The sequence below is a fragment of the Phaethon lepturus genome, unplaced genomic scaffold, assembly GCF_000687285.1.
Source record: "Phaethon lepturus isolate BGI_N335 unplaced genomic scaffold, ASM68728v1 scaffold17826, whole genome shotgun sequence".
NCBI classification, from domain to species: Eukaryota; Metazoa; Chordata; class Aves; order Phaethontiformes; family Phaethontidae; genus Phaethon; species Phaethon lepturus.
The window spans coordinates 32,065-49,612 of record NW_010544328.1 but is presented as its reverse complement, the minus strand read 5'-3'; the positions used below and the strand labels follow the sequence as shown (position 1 = coordinate 49,612).

Here is a 17,548-nt window from a genome sequence, read left to right as displayed (position 1 = left end):
GGAAGCTTTTATGGTGAAGGATGGCTGAAGTCCTGTGACAAGATGTGGTAAGGTACATCCTGCCCATGAATAGGTTAGTATTGAAAAGGTTTGAGAGCTGGAAGGGAGAAGGAACTGAAGGGACTTAACTGGGCAAGGTGGTTCTGTGTGCAGGATGTGGTGACAAGAAATAATAAGACTATCTGTCACATGGAAAAACATGAGACAGGATTGTTTTGCCTTCAACAAAGTTTCAGTGCCTTATGCTCCCTCTTCAATTTTGATGACTTGAGAAGTTTCAAAGACCTTAACTCTAAACGTTTCCCCAAACCTGATGCAGCACTCAGAGTCCATAAAATTAATTGCAGGTTTAGATCCTTACAGTGAGATGTCCCCATCCTCACAGAAGAGGAGTGAAGGGAAGCAGGAAGGAGGGAGAGGGGCAGGCTTGGTCGTTGTGTGTGTCCTGCTGCCTGGAGTGAAGAAGCTCTTGGGTGGGAGAGAATGAATTGAGTGGGAGAAGGAGAAGCAAACAGGCTTGCTCTTCATGTTTCTGGAGCTGAAATCTTTCATTCCAGCTGCTCGCTCTCAATGAGGCCTGGTGTGTGGAAAGTGAGGGCTTCCTGATCCCACAGGTGTCTGCACACCATTCAAACCCAACAGACCACCAGGCTGCCTGCAGGACATGCCATTCTGGTTACTGGCTGGATTGTCTTCTCCTGCACTGCAGCATCTCTTCAGGAGGTGGCAGGGTCTCTGTTCCTGCAGCACCTGCTGGGACATTGGGACTCCCAAGCTTGGAGGAAAAACTGCTGGTCTGGTAGCGTTAGTAGCTTAGGAGCAGCTAGCTCATGAAATTTTGTTGGAAGAGAAGGATCCAGAAGCAAGCTCCAGATGTGGCTGGCAGGCATTTCCAAGTGTCAAGCTCATGAGCCTGCCAGGGCCTGAAAACTTGTGTCTTCCCTTCTGGGGCAGTACGGGTTCCCTGGGCTGTTCCTTGTGCAATGCTGCTGCCTTTGTGGACATGGAAATCTCAGGCTTAGAGGCATGTCCTTAAGAAGATTCACATCCATTTCACAAAGCAGAGTATAGTTCTGGCTGCAGCTTGCCTTGGCATCCTGACTGTCTCTTACACCCTCCATGTGAAAAGACAGTAATGCTATTAAGGCAGCCTAATTTGTTGGCACCTCTTTATTTGATATGGGGGGGCAGCCAGGAAGGAAAAACATCTCGCTGTAATCTCTCTTATTCGGAGTGGGGAGGCTCACCTTCAAAACCAGGATTTTCATTACCAGGCATAGTCAATGAGGCAAATTACAGTTCCAACCCAAATTTGGGAGCTAGTATCTCCCTTGAGTCATACCCTCCATTTCAGGACTGTCAAAACAAAGTCTGAAGTGTTTAGACTCTTAAGCTGTGTGAGTGCTGGTCCTTCCCACTGCTGAGCTTCAGGTTTCTGTCTTGGAATCTGGTTTGTGCTTTTTAGGAAAAAATTAAAAAGTTGCCCTTGCATGAGCAGAACAATTTTAAGCATGTCTGTGCAATTGATTAGCCTTAACCGCTGCCAGTTGAGAGTGTGGGCTTTCAGAGCAGTTAGTCAGAAAAGCAGCTCTTGGTGGTTTGGAGGCAGTCCTAGACTTCTCCTTTTTTCCCTCTGGGTAGACCCACCTCTGTCCTCTATCTAGGTAGAAGGGTTGGTAGACTCTTCTGGGGCAACATTTTTTCCTCTCTCTGCCCAAACAGCCAGAGCTGTGAGCTTCATGGGGAAGCTGCAGAACCTGCTGCTGTATTTTAAGGTCACTAGTTAAGGTCCTGTAGGAGACAGCTCTGTCACTTGACCGGGTGTTACAGAGCAGATTGCACCTTCCCTGTTCCTGTAGCTGTGTAGGGTCTGTTAACAGCACAGAAGCTGTAATGGCAGGTGCTGCTTAGAGTGCTATGAGAAGCTACTATACATACAGACCTCAGCCTACCTTATTGCAGGACCGCTGCTCTGATAGCATCTGCCCTTCTGGAAAACACTATGCTTTGTCTAAAGGTGACCCTGCTGCCTCTGCATCCTGTCTTTCCTCCCTGCGTGTGATTGTCTGGAGTTTGGCTTTCATTCATTCATCTCCGTGTCTCTTGATATTCTTGTGTTTGTCTTTCTCCTCTTTGCAACTCCCCACTTCTTGGTGCTCTCACACTGTCTTGTTGCTGAAATCTGGTGTGTTCCAGCTGCCCTTGCCTTCAAACTGAAAACATATATAATGGGTGGTAAGTTGCATCCTTGGCATGTGCACCTCACCTCTGCCTTTGTGTACGTTGCGCAAGACCCTTCATCCCAACTAACTTCCCTCATCCACAAGCCAAAGCCCCCTCTCCAAGCCTGTGCCGTCTAGCGGGGTTTCTGTCAGAGCTCCTGAGGATCGGGGAACGGTTTACAGCCTCGGCTGCGAAGGCTGGAGCCACAGAGCCCTTGTGACAGATCCTGTGGTGTGCGGGTCTGTCCCAGCCCCCATCCTGTGGCAGTAACACCACCTTTCTCATCTCCTTTTTGCTTGCCCTCGCCTCCCAAAGGCCCAGGTAACAATGCTTCGGGACAGTCCCGTGCCATGATCGCAGCCGCGGCCCGTCGCAGGGACTCCAGTCACAACGAGCTCTACTACGAAGAGGCCGACCACGAGCGCCGAGTGAAAAAACGCCGTGCAAGGTAGAGCCATCCATTCCCGCGTGCTGCTGCTCAGTGCTGTGGGGCTCAGTCACGTGGGGCTCGCGGAGCCTGACGAGATGGGGGGACCTGTGATTAAGGGCTGGGGGTTGGCTGTAAATCTGTCACAGTGAAGAAGCGTATGAAACCCAGATGCACAAGGAACGGCGACAGCTTGCAACTGGAATTATCTGAAGAACATGCATAAAGCAGAGCTCATGTATATTATGCCAGATAAGCTAATGCAATGTCACAGATTAGGGAACAGTCCAGCGCTTGACAAATCTATAGTCGGTTGCTGTAGGAAATCCCATTATTTCCCCCATGCCCAGGCTTGTCATCTCAGCTCAAGTAATCCAGGGACAGGATTGGTGGAGCCCTCGGTGTTGCCTGTTCATGGGCAAGGAGAATATTTGTGTTTGCAGTCAATTAAAAGGAGCAGTTTGACTGGCCTTTTCAATGAGTTGAGGACGAAAGACGTGACCAGAAGCAGTTGCATTTTATTTTGGAGCATAGGTATGTTTTCTGCCAGGCACACTTGGGCTGCAGAGTTGATGCTTTGTTGAGGTGACCCGAGATAGCGCCTCTGCTCTGGAGCCTAATTACAGTTTGCAGTTAACATACCTAACAGTTTGAGGCAAGTTGCTTATGGACAGGCACCCCTGAACTGAGCTGTGCTTGCAAGGAATGTGCCGTAACTGGAAGGAGCTGGCTTGTTTTGTGTTTTGTTTTGGCAGTTTATATTTCATTGGGAAAGTGCTGGCACAGTGTCCCTCCATAGCCTGCTTTGGTCTGACCTGTGCTCCATAACTGCTGTCTTTTGGGCTCTCTTCCAGCCTCAGAGCAATAGGAACTTAAACTTTCCTTTCCGTGCAGTGTAGCATCCTAACTCGGGCACATCTCCCTTGCTTGCCAAGTTTGGTTAGAACAGCTGCTTACTGAGAGGAAAACCATCAGTCACTAGAAGATCAGGCCAGATGTTTCAAAGGAGGAAGGTCAGAGCTGCAACAAAAAGACATGAGATTAGAAACTGATTTCCACCCCCCAAGTCATATTAAACAAAAGGGGCAGGGGTCAGGGCTTCTTGTGCTATTCCTCTTAGTCTGAATGCAGTATGCTATACCTCTGCTTGTCATGAGGCAGCTTCCCCTGGCTTTAAGGCGCTTTGGGTATGGAGGGCAGCATGGTGACATGAGCGGAAATCTAGTGTGAAGCAAGTCCTGTCTGGAAGGGCAAAAGAGTCTTGTTGTGTGGCTCTACCATTATAGCTGCTTTTTTCCTCACTAACTGCAGTGTAGCCCCTCACTTGTTACTTAGTACTGGGCTAACTTGGAAGTGTCGTAGGGCATCTGTTTGCCTTTTTATGGTGTGGGCTTGGTGTTTGCTCACCTGTGCCAACACGGGAATGGTTTGCAGAGGATGTCTCTAGCTGCAGTGTTAGGAGTGAAGATGGGAGTCCTGTCATTGTTCAGTGGAGGGGTGCAGAGCAATCATCCAGCAGCACAAGGTCTGTACCCAGTTGGTGTAAATTGGAGCAGACTGCAGCTCGTGAGCACAGAGTCACGGAGCAGTCTGGGTCCTGGGCCATGCTAGTTTATAGCCAGCCCAATCCTGACAGCTCGCCTGTCATTGCGCTTCGGTGCTGTATGCTGGAACTGTTGTTTACAAAGACATGCATTAAACATCAGGGCAGCTGTGTCTTGTTTAAGTCATGTAGCTGATGTTTATGCTCTGTTGGCAGAACCAAGTATGACACTCAGGCTTTTAAAGTCTTAATCCTGGTTTATGACCCTCAGTTGCTGAATGGCTTGGGCAAGGAAAAGAAAAGCTGCCGTCTACCCTCAGACTGTCAGCAGAGATTTTATGTAAATTGTCTGATGGCAGGCACTGAATCAGTGGCAGAGATGGGAATAGGAGCTTGTAAATCCTGACTCCCAGGTTCTGCCTTAACCACAGACCCATCCTACCTCTTGTTGTGACTCTCACTGTCCTGATTTTCCTTCTGCAGGCTTGTGGTTGCTGTAGAGGAGGCTTTCACTCACATCAAACGTCTCCAGGCAGAGGAACAACAGAAAGCTCCAGGAGAGATGATGGACCCTCGAGAAGCAGCCCAGGCAATCTTCCCCTCCATGGCAAGAGCTCTGCAAAAGTACCTTCGCACCACCCGCCAGCAACAGTACCACAGCATGGAGAGCATCTTGCAACACTTGTCCTTCTGCATCACCAACAACATGACACCAAAGGTAATGCTTTCTCTAACGTTGGTGCAGGAGGGAGGGAGAAAGGGATGGCACATCTATGTGTGCACGCAGAACAGAAAATTGTCAGGGGAGGTCAGTGGAGCTTTTCATATTTGCTGCCTGTGATATGATCCCTGTGTTGTAGTTTGCATCAGGTCTTAAAGGGAAGTAATGTTTCCTCTACAGCATCATCTAGCTCTCTTCATCTGAAAGTCCCTATGAGATAATTGTTCTTATATCCAGTTCAGCAAACGCAGTACCAAAGAAGTGTCTGAGATGGTGGCCTTGAGTCATGGGGTGTTCTCCCAGTTGGCTCATGGTAGCAGCATGATGCAGGTGGCAACCTGCAAAGGGCCTTTGGTGGTTTGGGGTTTTTTTTGTCCCCTCTGCAGTGCTGCATTTTTTGACTGCTTCGAATTACCGCCTTCTAAATCCCTGCCTGTCTGACAGTGTTTCTAATGGTGGCTTGGTCAAATGTCAGTTTACTGCTTCACACCCTGACTGTGACTGTTAACTTGCAGACACGGGGAGGGACTGAATGTTGAGGGAAACAGGTCACACAATACCCCTCCCACTCTCCACCTTCCCCTGTAAGAACACCCTGCAATCCTAGAGAAGGATTAGAAATGTGAGAATTTATTCCTGGGCATTTACCTAGGACTTTCTACAGTAAGAGCAGAAATGCTGTCAAGAGATGGGGCTTAGCACCCTCTTGCTGGGATCCACCTGGGACCTCACCCAGGTATGCAAGGGGGACTTCTGCTGCCATTTAGATTGCAAAGGAGACTTTAAAACACAAGCAATGTCAAACGGCATTCCCTGTTCTGCTTTCTGTTTTGCAGCCTCAGTCAGGCTGCAAAACTTTCTGCCTTAGCTTGGCCTGAGGAAGGGAAGACCAGCTATCCCATCAGCCTGTCTGGGACTGCAATTTTGGGATGGGTTATGGGGCTGGTAGGGCAGAAATGACCTCTACTCTGCTGAACTGCTGCTGGATGGCAGTGCTGACAGCAGAAGTCAGGGCTATAACTTTTGCTAGCTTGCTGGGCTGGACTGATAGAGGATCTCGTGGTGGTTTTGTCTGTTCCTGGGGCCTGAAAAGCTGGGAGGGACTGGGGAGAGGATGTCTCCTGAAGTGTGCAAGCCACAACCATTTGCAGCATGGCAAGCCCGTGCTCGCGGAGCTGTAGCTGGGGATGGGAAGAGAGCAGTGACGCAGAGCAAGTTGCAGGGCTGGTGCGAGCGCGTGTCCCTCTCTCGGCAGGCATTCCTGGAGCGTTACCTCAACCCGGGCCCAACCCTCCAGTACGACAGGGATCGCTGGTTCTCCAAGCAGTGGACGCTTGTCAGCGAGGAAGCGGTCACAAGCGGGTTACAAGACGGCATTGTTTTTGTTCTCAAGTGCTTGGACTTCAGCCTTGTTGTTAATGTGAAGAAAATCCCCTTCATCAAACTCTCGGAAGAGTTCATAGACCCTAAATCTCATAAATTTGTCCTCCGCTTACAGTCTGAGACTTCAGTCTAAGGGATTTTGAGGGTGGGTTGTTTGGGGATTTTTTTTTTAGTTCAATATTGTGCTTTTGGGTTTAATTTCCCCAATGCTGACTGAAACTGGCAGATGATGGACCAGTAATATTTGACCATCTGCACTTTATTTGGAAAGGGGAGGGGGGAGTTCAGATATCTTATCTAGAAAGGAATATCTTAAGAGGCGACAGGGTGACTTGGCTCGGTTAGCTCAGCCTTGGAGACAGAACAGATTTTTTTTCTTTCTCCCCGTTTCCATGCATACTGTAAATCTCGTGCTCTCTCTTTCTCCGCACGATTGCAACGTCGGTATTTTTGTTGGAGCGCTGCCTTATGCCGTACGTGCGCCTGCACTTCTGCGTCTCTGCTCTTGCTACCTGTAGCTGTTTCTGAGAGCACGTTGCTCGCCTCTCTGCTATAGAAACCTGCTTGCACAGGGGTGTGGCAGTCCCTGTTCACTCGGGGAGGAGAAGGTATCAAAGGGTAGGTGTGAGAGGGCTGCTTCTGTGAAACACCTAATCTGGAGACTTTTATTCTTTTCCTCCTGTCCATGTGCCCTCTTCTGTCAGTGCTGGACCCATATGAGCATAGCGAGATGGTTTTGCTCTCTGTGTCTCTCAAGTTGCTTGTCTTGAACTGGATCAGCCCACCTTCCAACTCTTCAAAATTTCTTTTTTTTTTACCAGTGCTTGTTACTGAAACTGTTCTGTAACAGCTCCCTGTTATGTCTCACCTGCTTCACTCTCTTCTGCTTGTTTGCATCTGTCAGGTACTCCCAAGGCTCCCCGTTTCTGTCCCCTTCTGTCTGGCTTTCCAAATGTGTTTCTCCAGCCACAGTCCCTTCAGGGTCTGCCTTACCGCCGCTTCCCTTTGCACCTGCAAGGGCTGAGTATTTGCACTGGGACAGGGTAGGTAAGTAGCTGCTGCCTCCTCAGATAAATCACAGACCCTCCCTACATCTGACAGCCTCTTTGAGGGGAAGGGGGGTTCCCTCTCCAGCCGGATTCAAGTGTGTCTGGAGGGAAGGCTGGCAAAAGCGCTTCGCTCCTTGAGGAGGGGAGCCAGGGAAGGGCTGACCTGTGCCACATGCACTTGCTTTGGAGAACTGCTGCGCTCTGGAAACACTGCAGTGTGTCCTTCCCTGCCATACGCCTTCACCTATAGCTAAGAAATACCAAACTATGTCAGAATGTTGAAAATCTGCCTGTCTTTCTGCACTGCAGGAGATTGTGCTCAGTGCCGGGACCTGCTCGTGTGAGAGATGCATAGCTCTTAATGGCGGTTTGGTTTGTAGGACCACCTTTGCCCATCAGTGCAGCTTCCGCGTGTGACTCCTGTCATCTGAGATTTGCGGAGTTTTGAAAGGTTTGCTTTTAACGGTGAGCCTAAAGCAGCGTCTGAGGTCTGATTTGCTGTCACAGGGCATCGTGTGAGTGTGGAGCCAGCTCTGAGGCTGGCAGTGACCTGCCTTCAGTCAGGTCCTTCTGAGACTGCCCCAGCTCTGTGGCAGTGGATTTGCAGGTGTGAATGCAAATGCTCAATTCATTCTGCCCAGTCTTTTGCCATGCAAATAACTCTTATCAGGCAGGATCTGACCTGCCTTCCATACGGATGTCTTGACACAGTGGGCCATAGTTCAGCGAGGTACATAAACCAGTGCCTTTCACTGCCAGGGTGCATTGTCTTCCGAGGGGGACTGTGATATCCCTTCTCATCCCCTTTGGCCTTCTCCGGGCCTTCCCTGGGCTCCTTCACCAGCCCATGGGGGTGCTCCCCACTCCCACCAGTGTGTGGTGGCATGGCTAAGAGCCAGGAGCAGGGCTCTGCTAGTCTTGCATGGCATGACTGGTGTGGGCTGGCTGGTGCCCACCACGAGCTGGTGGGAGGAAGCAGCTGCTTTAAGCAGAGGCACTGGGGACAGGGCAGGGGTGTCCAGCCTCTTCCAGCTTCAGCAACAATGCAGCTGCGTGTCCAACAGCACCTGCGGATAATCCTGTTGGGATCAAGGGGGAGCATCCTGGTGGGTCTGGATCCTGTCTTCTCCATGTAATGTGCCAGACGTGGTTGTGAAGAAACTGGATGGCATGGTACATGATGGGATCAGGCCCATGTCCTTTAAAGGATGGGAAGTAGGTGGCATTTTCCCTTCTCTAAACTTACTGTTTGGGTTTCTTTCTAGGTCAGGCTTTCTGATAGTCTATACAGGGACTCCTTTATTGGCTGTGGCCTTTGCAGTATTCTATTTTGAAAAAATAGGGAGCATAGGGAAGCAGATAGTATCTCACACTTGGCGCTCATAAAGATGCATGTATCTGGCTTTTATGATGTGCATAACTGGTGAGGTGGGAGAGACTGGGAGTAGCTTGGGAGACTGTGGAGCACTTATGCCTGTGTGGAGGCTACTGCCTGTGGCTGAACTGGCTCATTTCTGTGAAAACCAGAAGAAGAACCACCTTGCTGGGGACTTGGGTGTGCCATGTGTGTGACAGTACCTTGTCTCGGGCACCTCTGCAAAACTTTCTTACTTTCCCAGGGTTTCCTTCCCCTTTCCTTTTCCATCCCTCATGAGGGGAGTTGTCTGACAGTATCTGCTCAGGAAACTCATGTCTTAGTTGTGTTAAATCCTTGAACACATGGACAACCAGATGGAAGCAGCATGTGCTCACTCTGGGTCTGCTTCCTCATGTGTGCTGTGGTTCAGCACTGCCTTTTCTGCCTGCTGCTGAAAAGGACAGTGTCAACAGGGGCCAACTCTTACATTAAATGCTCTTCCCTGTGTCAGCAGCATGAATGCTTTGCCTGATGAAATCTGAAGGTGATGACTTGGTCTCTCAAACGGTCTCTTTAGAGATGCAGCCTGCTTAGGGGCGAGGATGGACTAAAAGGGAAATCGGGGACTCCTAAGTATTTCCTGGTTTTGGTTTGGTTTTTTTAATGACATTTTATTTTTCAGGGTCTCTCTTGTTTCCCCTGTCCATGCAAAACCAGGGGACCACTGTCTTGCCTACCTCACTGGGATGTTGTGAGGCTAAACTCAACTTGTCGTCAAGTGCTTTGGGACCCACGGATGGATCTGTGGCATCTATAGGAATTCAGACTCTTTATAAAAATGCTGAGCAGTGAGAGCAGACTGGTTTGTTTAACTGTTTATATGCAGCTAATGAGTAAGAATCAAGTCACAGGGAACAAAGCTCTGATCCAAAAATCCTGCAGTCCTTACTTCTGCAGAGCTTGTCAAGAGCTGAGCGTAAATGATGCTTGTAGGGTTTGCCAGCCAAGCGCAGGCTGTTTTCCTCCTAATGCCTCTCCTATGTTGCACTGTCTCCTTGCACATATTCTCCATCCTCCCTCCCAGCCTGGATGCTTGTTCTTGGCAGGGAATTGGTTTTTTTCTTTTTAGAATTCAAGCAATTAAGACAACCTTGTTTGTGGTGAAGTGGACAACGTCCCCTTCAGAAATCCTTGCACTGGACATTCTTCACTAAAGGCTGAACCATCCGATAGGGCTGTGCTGCTTGGCCAGGAGTGGTGTTGCCCCACTCCTGTCTTCCACATCGGTGTTTTTCCTGTGACTCTCAAGCATGCTGCTTGGATACTTTAAAGGCTTTGGGTTTTGCTCTCAGATCTGTTGCAGCCTAAATCCAAAGTCATGCTGAGATCTTTCAAAACCAGATGCAGCTAAGGCTTTCAGCTGTTCCAGAGCAGATGGAAATGGCTGTGGGTTTCCACGAAGGCTTTCTCTTTCTTGGTTAAAGAGTGAAAGATTCAGATTTCTTGCAGCATCTAGGAGTGCAGGGGCATTAGACCCTTAATACCTTGCCAGTCCTGTAACTAGGCTTGAGCAAAGGTGTTTAGCACATCTGCTAGCCTCTCATTGCGATGTGGCTGCAGCCATGCGTGTGTGGGCTCTGTGGGTCTGCCCCAGGTCACAGGCTGCTGCTCGCAGGAGCAGGGCGGGCAGCGCTCTCGGAAGTGTAAGCATTCTAGCACTCCCCTCCATAGCATACCGGTCCCCAACCAAGCCCCTGTGGTCAGCTTGGGGAGGTGGGAGAGCTGCTTGCAAGTGCCAGTTTTCACCCTGTGGAGGGGAGATGTTGCCACCCACACACCCCTCTAGGGTAGGGCAGCTGGGGAGGGGTGCATCTTGCTTGCAGAGCAAGGTCAACTCCTGCTTCTGGGGATGTCCTGGGTGCCCTCAAGAGCAATCCCCCCTGAAGGGGGATATTGGAGAGAAAGGCAGGTCTGATTTCAGCCTCTGCCAGCTATTCCTCTGACTTCTGCCTCTCAAAATCTTCCTGCCAGCAACTTCAGTCACTCCAGCTCCCATCCTCCCCTCCCTGTGTTTTTTCCGTTGAAGTTTCCTAGTATCAGAACAAGTATCTGGCTGGGATGGGAGGTGCTGGGACTGCAGTTTGGAGCTCGGGGGCAACTCATAAGGTGTAAGTTTGGGGGAGATCTGAACAAACGCCTACCCTCACGGAGCCTCTTAAACTTTTCCTTTGGGTTGGGGATCTCTGCGCAAAGCCTTGGGAATCTGCTGTTGCCAAGTATGCCGAAAGCTGCAGGGAAGCAGTTTTCTGAAGCTGGCCCTGCATAAGCAGCTTTTAAAAGTCTTGTTTGAGATGTGCTTGTTTCTAGCACTTGCTGATGAAGAAACTGGAAAGATCCATACTGTGCTAAACGTGGAAACCTATCAAGCCAATTTCATCTTGCTTACCAAAACTTGCCCTTTTCAAAGGTAAAACAAAAGTCTTGCAGTCTTTTGCAGAAATGCTGTAGTCTGGTCCCAGACTTCACTCTTCAGTTGCGCTCAGCTCTGCCCTGCCATATGAGAGTTGTTCACGAGATGTGTGCACAGATGTCTGTTTTCTCATTCAGCTTGGGTGTCTGTGTGCTTTTTCCCTTATAGGTGTGTGCATTTTACATGTCTAAAGCCTCAAACCAGGCTTGGTGGTTCAGTGTTTAAACTGTGTTAAGAAGGAAGCGCTCCTGGGATTGAGCAGTTTGTTTTTAAAAAGTAAACCCCCCCAAAAACCCCCAAATTTCTGTTCTCCTGAGAGACACAGCTTTGGGCCATGAAGTCTCCTACAGGAATATGCATCCTCCTGCGTTCAGGCTGCTGCCTCTGATAGATGATGACCAAAAGTTGCTGTTTCCGACAGCTGCTCTGTGACGGCTGCGGATCGCTTTGGGATGCTCCTGAGCCAGGTCCCTGCCGCGCCAGCGTTACAGCTGGTGTTACCCATCCCTCAGCATCCTTCCAAGAGCCCCTGCAATGTACCGAAGCCCTGTGGGCAGCAGGCAGCCAGCCCTGCCCTCCGTGTGCTCTTCCCAGAGAAGGAATCTTTCCCTCTGGCTGCCTCCCGGGCACCCCTCACCAGTGCTAACCATGCTTGGGGGTATCTGCTGTGTGCATGGGGGGAATGCTGCGACTCACTACCTGCACAGACGTAACTGTGAAGGAATCTTACACTTTTCTGTGCCTGTTCCTTTGATTCAGCATTATTGTGTCTTGGGGAAAGGGGGTGGGAGCGAACGCCCTTCCCTCGCCCTCTTTTGATCACTGTGTAATACTCTTTTTCTACACAAACTGTGTATAGTAAGATGGGTTTTGCCAAGGTTTTTCTAATTAATAGAAACTAACCAGCATTTCTTTCTTTTTTTTTTTCCTCTTCTTTGCACATGTGACTTTAACTGCAATGGTACATGGTCTTTCTGTTCTTTCCTAATCGTGAACTTAAGTAAGCAAATTCCTGGTGTCTGTGACATTAATGCACTGTGGGTCTAGCCTAGTAAATTGTTCTGTTCCAAGCTGGGTTCTCTTAAGTTATAGCTGGATGGGGGTTTTGTTGTTTTTAAACTGAAACATAAAACCGTTTTACACTTTGCATATTTTGTACAGTAAAATTCTGGAAATAAACTGAAACCAGATTTGATTGTCCCACTCCTTCCTCTTACCCTTTCAGACAAAAAAAAAAAAGCTTTTCTGGCCTTCAAGCATTCCTTAGCTTTGGCTGGGAGGGGCCCTGCAAACATGTGGTTTAACCTTTTTGAGGCTTTTTGTCACCCTCGTTCTAGACTTTTCTGATCTGCCCTGCCACAGTAAAATGCAAACTCATTTATCACTTCTGAAGAAAGACCGGTAGGTGACTGCTTTGAACACCTGAAATCTCAAATGATGGGGAGCAAAGGGGGTGGGAGGGAGCGGGGGTTGACTGGAGCGGGAACAGGTTTTTCTGCCTCCTGTCTTCTCATGGTTTGCACACAAATTCCGAAGTGGAGGATTTGTTGCAGAGTTCCTTACTTGGACCTGGTGGGGAGGAGGAGCGGCGAGAGGCGGAAAAGCCAGCGCTGCGTGTTTGCGTGGACGCCGGCCTGCGCTCTGCTAAAACAACGCGTGGGGGTCCGGCCTCCACGGCCCCTGTGGGTGCGGCTGTCCCCAACACCAGTTCCCGTCACGGGCAGGCCGAGAGCTCGGAAAGACCGAGCGGCTGTGCCCAAGGAAAGGTGGGAGCAGCTGCCTGGCCTAGGCAGTCCTTGGTACCTGCTCTTCAGGAAAGCCCCCTTTGATGGGGGAGTGCCTGGCCTCGCCGCTGTGCCCTGCCCGGCGGATCTCCTCGGTGGCTTCGACTGACGGAAAAATCCACAGGATGCTGCGGTGCAGCGAAAAAACAGAGTGCGGCTGTTGTGGGGATAAGCAGCACGTGTATAAACGCTGGTGGGGAGAAAGAGCCAAATGGGTGATTCTCCGCCTGGAGGGAGGCGGATGTATTTAGGCTGTCGAGCGCCCGACTGAGGCCCAGGAGGAAGCAGGAAGGGTGGGATGGGGGTGTGCTCGGTCCCGCCTCCTGCCCTCCCTTGATCTCTCTGCTTTTGATCTGTCCCCCTCATCCTGCCGGTGTTTTGGCAGTGCCCAGCCCTGGGCTGTTGGCGGTGCAGCTCCTGTGATGGCTGTGCAGCCATTGCTGGGCCCCTCCTGCCCCTCGGGGGAAGACCTGACTTGCTGGACTGGAGCTGTGTGGGTCAAGGCTCTCTGGGAGCCGGCCGCAAGAGTGTGGTGGGAAGGTGTAAGAAGCAGGAATTTGGCACAAATGAGGTAAGGGGCTTGTCAGCCTCATCCTAGGCTCTTAGTTTTGAGAGTTGTGTCTTTACACAGGAGTTCAACACGCTCTGCTTCTTTTGTGGCGCAGCGCTGATACCAAATCAACACACCATTGCTGCCATCCCTGGTGCTTTCTCTCCTGCCATGGACTGTGGAAACTGATGGAAGGAACAGGCTTTGCTAGAGGGACTAGTTCCCTTGGCTTTCGCCCAGAGCTCAGCCATCTGAATCATAAGGGGCTGTGGTGTGTAGCTCAGCAGAAAGTAGAGCTGAAGGTGCTATTCTGGTTTCGCCAAGTCTTTCACTGAAGTTGCAAGGGTCTTTGAGGTGTGATGGTGCCTCAAAGGTGCAACGTTGGGTTAAACATTACCGACCCAAACCTCTGACACAAGGGGGATGGAGGCTTTCACTGGAAAACACTGCTTGGAAGGGACCCAGTGTGCTGAACAAGAGGTAAGAACCTTCTGCCTGAGGGACGCAGCAGACTAGGGTCACTTGAGGAGATGCCTCTCCTCTTTCCTAACCGTAAGGGCACAAAGGCTGTGGCTACCCTGAGACGGCACAGCAACAACCACTGGAGTAGAGTATTTGGTGGCTGAAGTGTGGCTGAATATACAAGAAGGTCAGTTGATCTCAGTAGGTGATGTGACCAGGCCTCACAGTTATGGATGGTCAGAAAACAGCAGCTTCGGGGAATTCGGTGGGGAGATATGGAGCAAAGGGGCAACACACAGTCAGGGTATAACAAATGGGTTAAGAAAGTGATTTGTAACCTTTGGCAACGGGCTCCAGAGCCTTGGGTGAACCACTAGCAACACCTCACCATACAATACTGTTAGCTAAATTAATAGGTCAGTGAAACATCTGGTAGTGGAAGTAGGCAGGGCTTCAAACACCAAAAGAGCTTGTCCTGGTGCTATGTACTGACTCTGCTGTCTCAGCTCCGGATCTGAACTCCTGGGAGGTATGGGGAGGGATTGAACTTGAGAGCTTCCAGGGATCCCTGGTGCTCGGGGCAGGTGGGGTGGGTGTGAGGGAAAGGGGATCTCAACAGGACATGATGTCTCACAACAGCATGCAGGAAGGGAAAGTGTGTTGGGAGTTGGCCAAGCGGACCGCTTTGATTTGTCTTTCAACACCACTCCTGAGTTTATGTTGGACAGGGAAGGTGATGGGTTTAGGTTACAGCCCTTTCCGGTACTGACAGATAATCCACTGGGGTAGGGGTGTCTGTTCCCTTTTCATGTGTGCATCCACACGCTGCCAGGTCAGAAGGTGTTGAGAGAAAAGAGAGCGCTGAGCATAACATGTCTGCAGATGTAGGTAGGGATGGTGTGGTGGGGTGATTGCATATACATAAATCACTATCTATGAACAAGGTTACCTGGGTTGCTTTGAAATGCTGCAACGAGTTTTACAGCCCTGCTGTGAACATGTGTGCCAGTTTATGCTGACAGGTTGCTAGTAAAATGGAGAGTACCTCAAGCGGTAAGAAAGCTGTTCTCCCGTTTCTCCCCATCTCCCTGTCCCCCTCCATAATGAACTTGGAAAAGGTTGTGGATTTTGTTTTTCTTTCCCTTGGCTACTGCTTAAATAGTGCTCTGCGGTCAGGTTGGGCCTACTGCAAGACTGCCAGCCTACTCCGAAGCCCTGACCTGATCTTCCCTTCCTCAAAAACCTGGGGAGCTGCATGGGGTGAAGATAGCCACTTCTGTACATGACTTGGGACTTGCTCTGGTTCCAGCTCAGCTAGTGGAAATAGCCTGGGGATGCCAAGAGCCCTCACGCAGTGGTACTGTTGCTTGCTGGCCTCCCAAAGCCGATGGGTCCTGCCTGTGGGAGGAGGAGAACCGTTGTTTGCTGATGGGACCATGGCCAAGATGAAGGAAACAGGCAGTCTTCGGGCTCCGTGTGGGCAGCACTAAGTACAATTTAGAAGAGGAAGAAGAGAGGTAGCTTTTAGTTTGTGGATGTGCGTTTGGGATAGCTCAGTACGTCCACCTTGCTTATGTATCAAAATATGGAGGAAGTAGTAAAACCTCGAGAGAGACAAAAAGACAAGGAGGAGGCAATATGAAGTCAGTGAAAGAGACCTTGGAGAATAGGGTGTGGTTTTTCCCTCCAGCATCCTTAGAAACATGAAGGTACAAAGATTTTAAAAACAGACACCACAATTGCTCTAGGCGTGAAGCTACTCTGTGAATTGAAACATTTTAAGTCTCTTTCAAAGGCAGAAATAAGGCTTCTGAATGCTTAGACATCTACAGTCTTGGTTGTCTTTTTTTCTTTCTTTTTTCTTACCACTTGAAAAAGTAGTGTGAATGAAAAGCGGATGCGTGGAGAGAAGGGATTTCTTTATAAAACACATTTGATTCAGCCTCTCTGGAAGTTTTAAGAGACACTCAGAACTTTTTACCTCTTTGGACCTTTCTTCAGCACAAGTCAGATGCTGTGGACATGTTTTAAAAGAGGGAAGAAAAAGAAGCTGATTATATCTGGGCCACAGATGTGAAACAGATTTGCAAACCTTTTAGCTTCTATTTTGTAAAAGTTCATTCTTGAGTGCTCATAATACCAGATTCTACAGTTGATTATAATTTTGCTTTGTAAGTGGTTGGGAGAAACTGGTTTAGTAATTCAGTAACTAGACTGTGGGAAGCTGTGCAAATTCCTTCAGCAATTTCATTTTTGCGAGGACTAAAAATATTCTTCAAACTTCTAGTTACTTTTGTCGTTCAATAGCCCCTTTCTTTGTTGCTAGCAGGAGCAGGGCTTTGACATGTTGGCTTGAATTTTAAAGCAAAAATCTAACACTGGGCAAATTTCAGGGCTGCTCTCTGGTCAAACATCATTTTATTTTTACCTGTGTCACTGAGGGGAGGGACCCAATTCAAGCAGGGCTTCCTCCAAATCCAAAAGTGGAGGATGAGGTCGCCCATGGCTGTTTAAGTCCTTTGCCACCTGTGATGGAAGGAGTGCTCAGTCAGGACATCTGCTTGTCTTTTCAGGCAGGTAGTTGGCTTTCTGGCTGCTGCTCAAGTATGGAATAACCCCTCCAGGAAACTCGGTTTGTTTAACCCTTGAGGCTTATTTCTTGTGTGCAAAGTCATGCCACTTGTCTTCTGCTCAGGTGGTATAGTGGTGTGATTGCTGGTGGCACCGGGGGTTGCTGATCTCTTCCTGCAGTGGCAGCAGTCAGGGCTTGGTCGCAGAGTGATGGTTCTTCATCTGCATTTTGGGACAATGGGAAAAGATGCCCAGCCAAAAAAAATCCTGGTATTTCCTTAGGAAATGTCTAATTAACACTTTGGAGAAAATGAAGCATTTGCGAAGAGAGGGACAGTCTTAAAAGACCTGCCTGCAGAAACATTCAGTGCTGCCCACATCCACAATTTTTTTTTTAATATAAAGAAGGTGGGGTTTTTTTCTGGTTCCTCACCCAAATGTACCAACCTTTTGCTTTTCATTGTGTAGTGAGCAGGGTTAGGCTGACTTTGCTGCTCAGGGCCACCAAGCTGGTGAAACAGCTTCACCTTGAGCGTGTCCCACCTGACCCCCCCAAAAAAAGAAAGCCAGTCTCAGCCTTGTCCGGTTGCCTTTCTCCTCAGGAAGGAAACGTTGTCCCTCCTCATGTTCACAGCCACGGCTCATGCATGGAGGTTCACCATGGTTGGTTCCTGGCAGTGGTGAGACGGAGGCTGCTGTCTCCATGGGCTGGGGATGAGATTAAGCAGTAGGGGTAGGGAGGGCCTTGTCCTTAAGCGACCCTCAATACCTTATGCTGTGGGGGTAGATTGAGGAGAAGAGGCAGACAGGCTAGATAGAAATGGAGAGGGGAAAAAAAAAAATAATTAGGGGAGCCAGTGAAGACCAGAAGAGTAGTAAGTCAAGAGGGATGAAAAGAAGGTGAAAAAGCTATGTTTTCTTCTTGGTTTCCGTAGCATTAGGGACAATACCTGAAGCCCTCTGAGTGCTTTGCTGATCTCCTTCATCACAGGGGCTTGGCAAGAGAAG

General features: G+C 49.5%; 1 protein-coding gene across 2 annotated transcripts in view; it reads left to right on the top strand.

Annotated features, from left to right (window-relative positions):
• VANGL1 (VANGL planar cell polarity protein 1) overlaps window positions 1–6,430 on the top strand; it is a 31,270-nt gene extending 24,840 nt beyond the window's left edge. Inside the window, exons 5-8 of one of the 2 annotated variants that reach the window (XM_010288656.1) lie at window positions 776–794; window positions 2,545–2,671; window positions 4,677–4,911; window positions 6,170–6,430. In XM_010288656.1, the coding sequence (XP_010286958.1) occupies window positions 776–794; window positions 2,545–2,671; window positions 4,677–4,911; window positions 6,170–6,430 (642 nt within the window). Of the gene's footprint in view, window positions 1–775; window positions 795–2,538; window positions 2,672–4,676; window positions 4,912–6,169 lie in introns of both variants that reach the window. The other variant, XM_010288655.1, reaches the window with a different exon arrangement.
• Window positions 6,431–17,548: the final 11,118 nt, after the last annotated feature.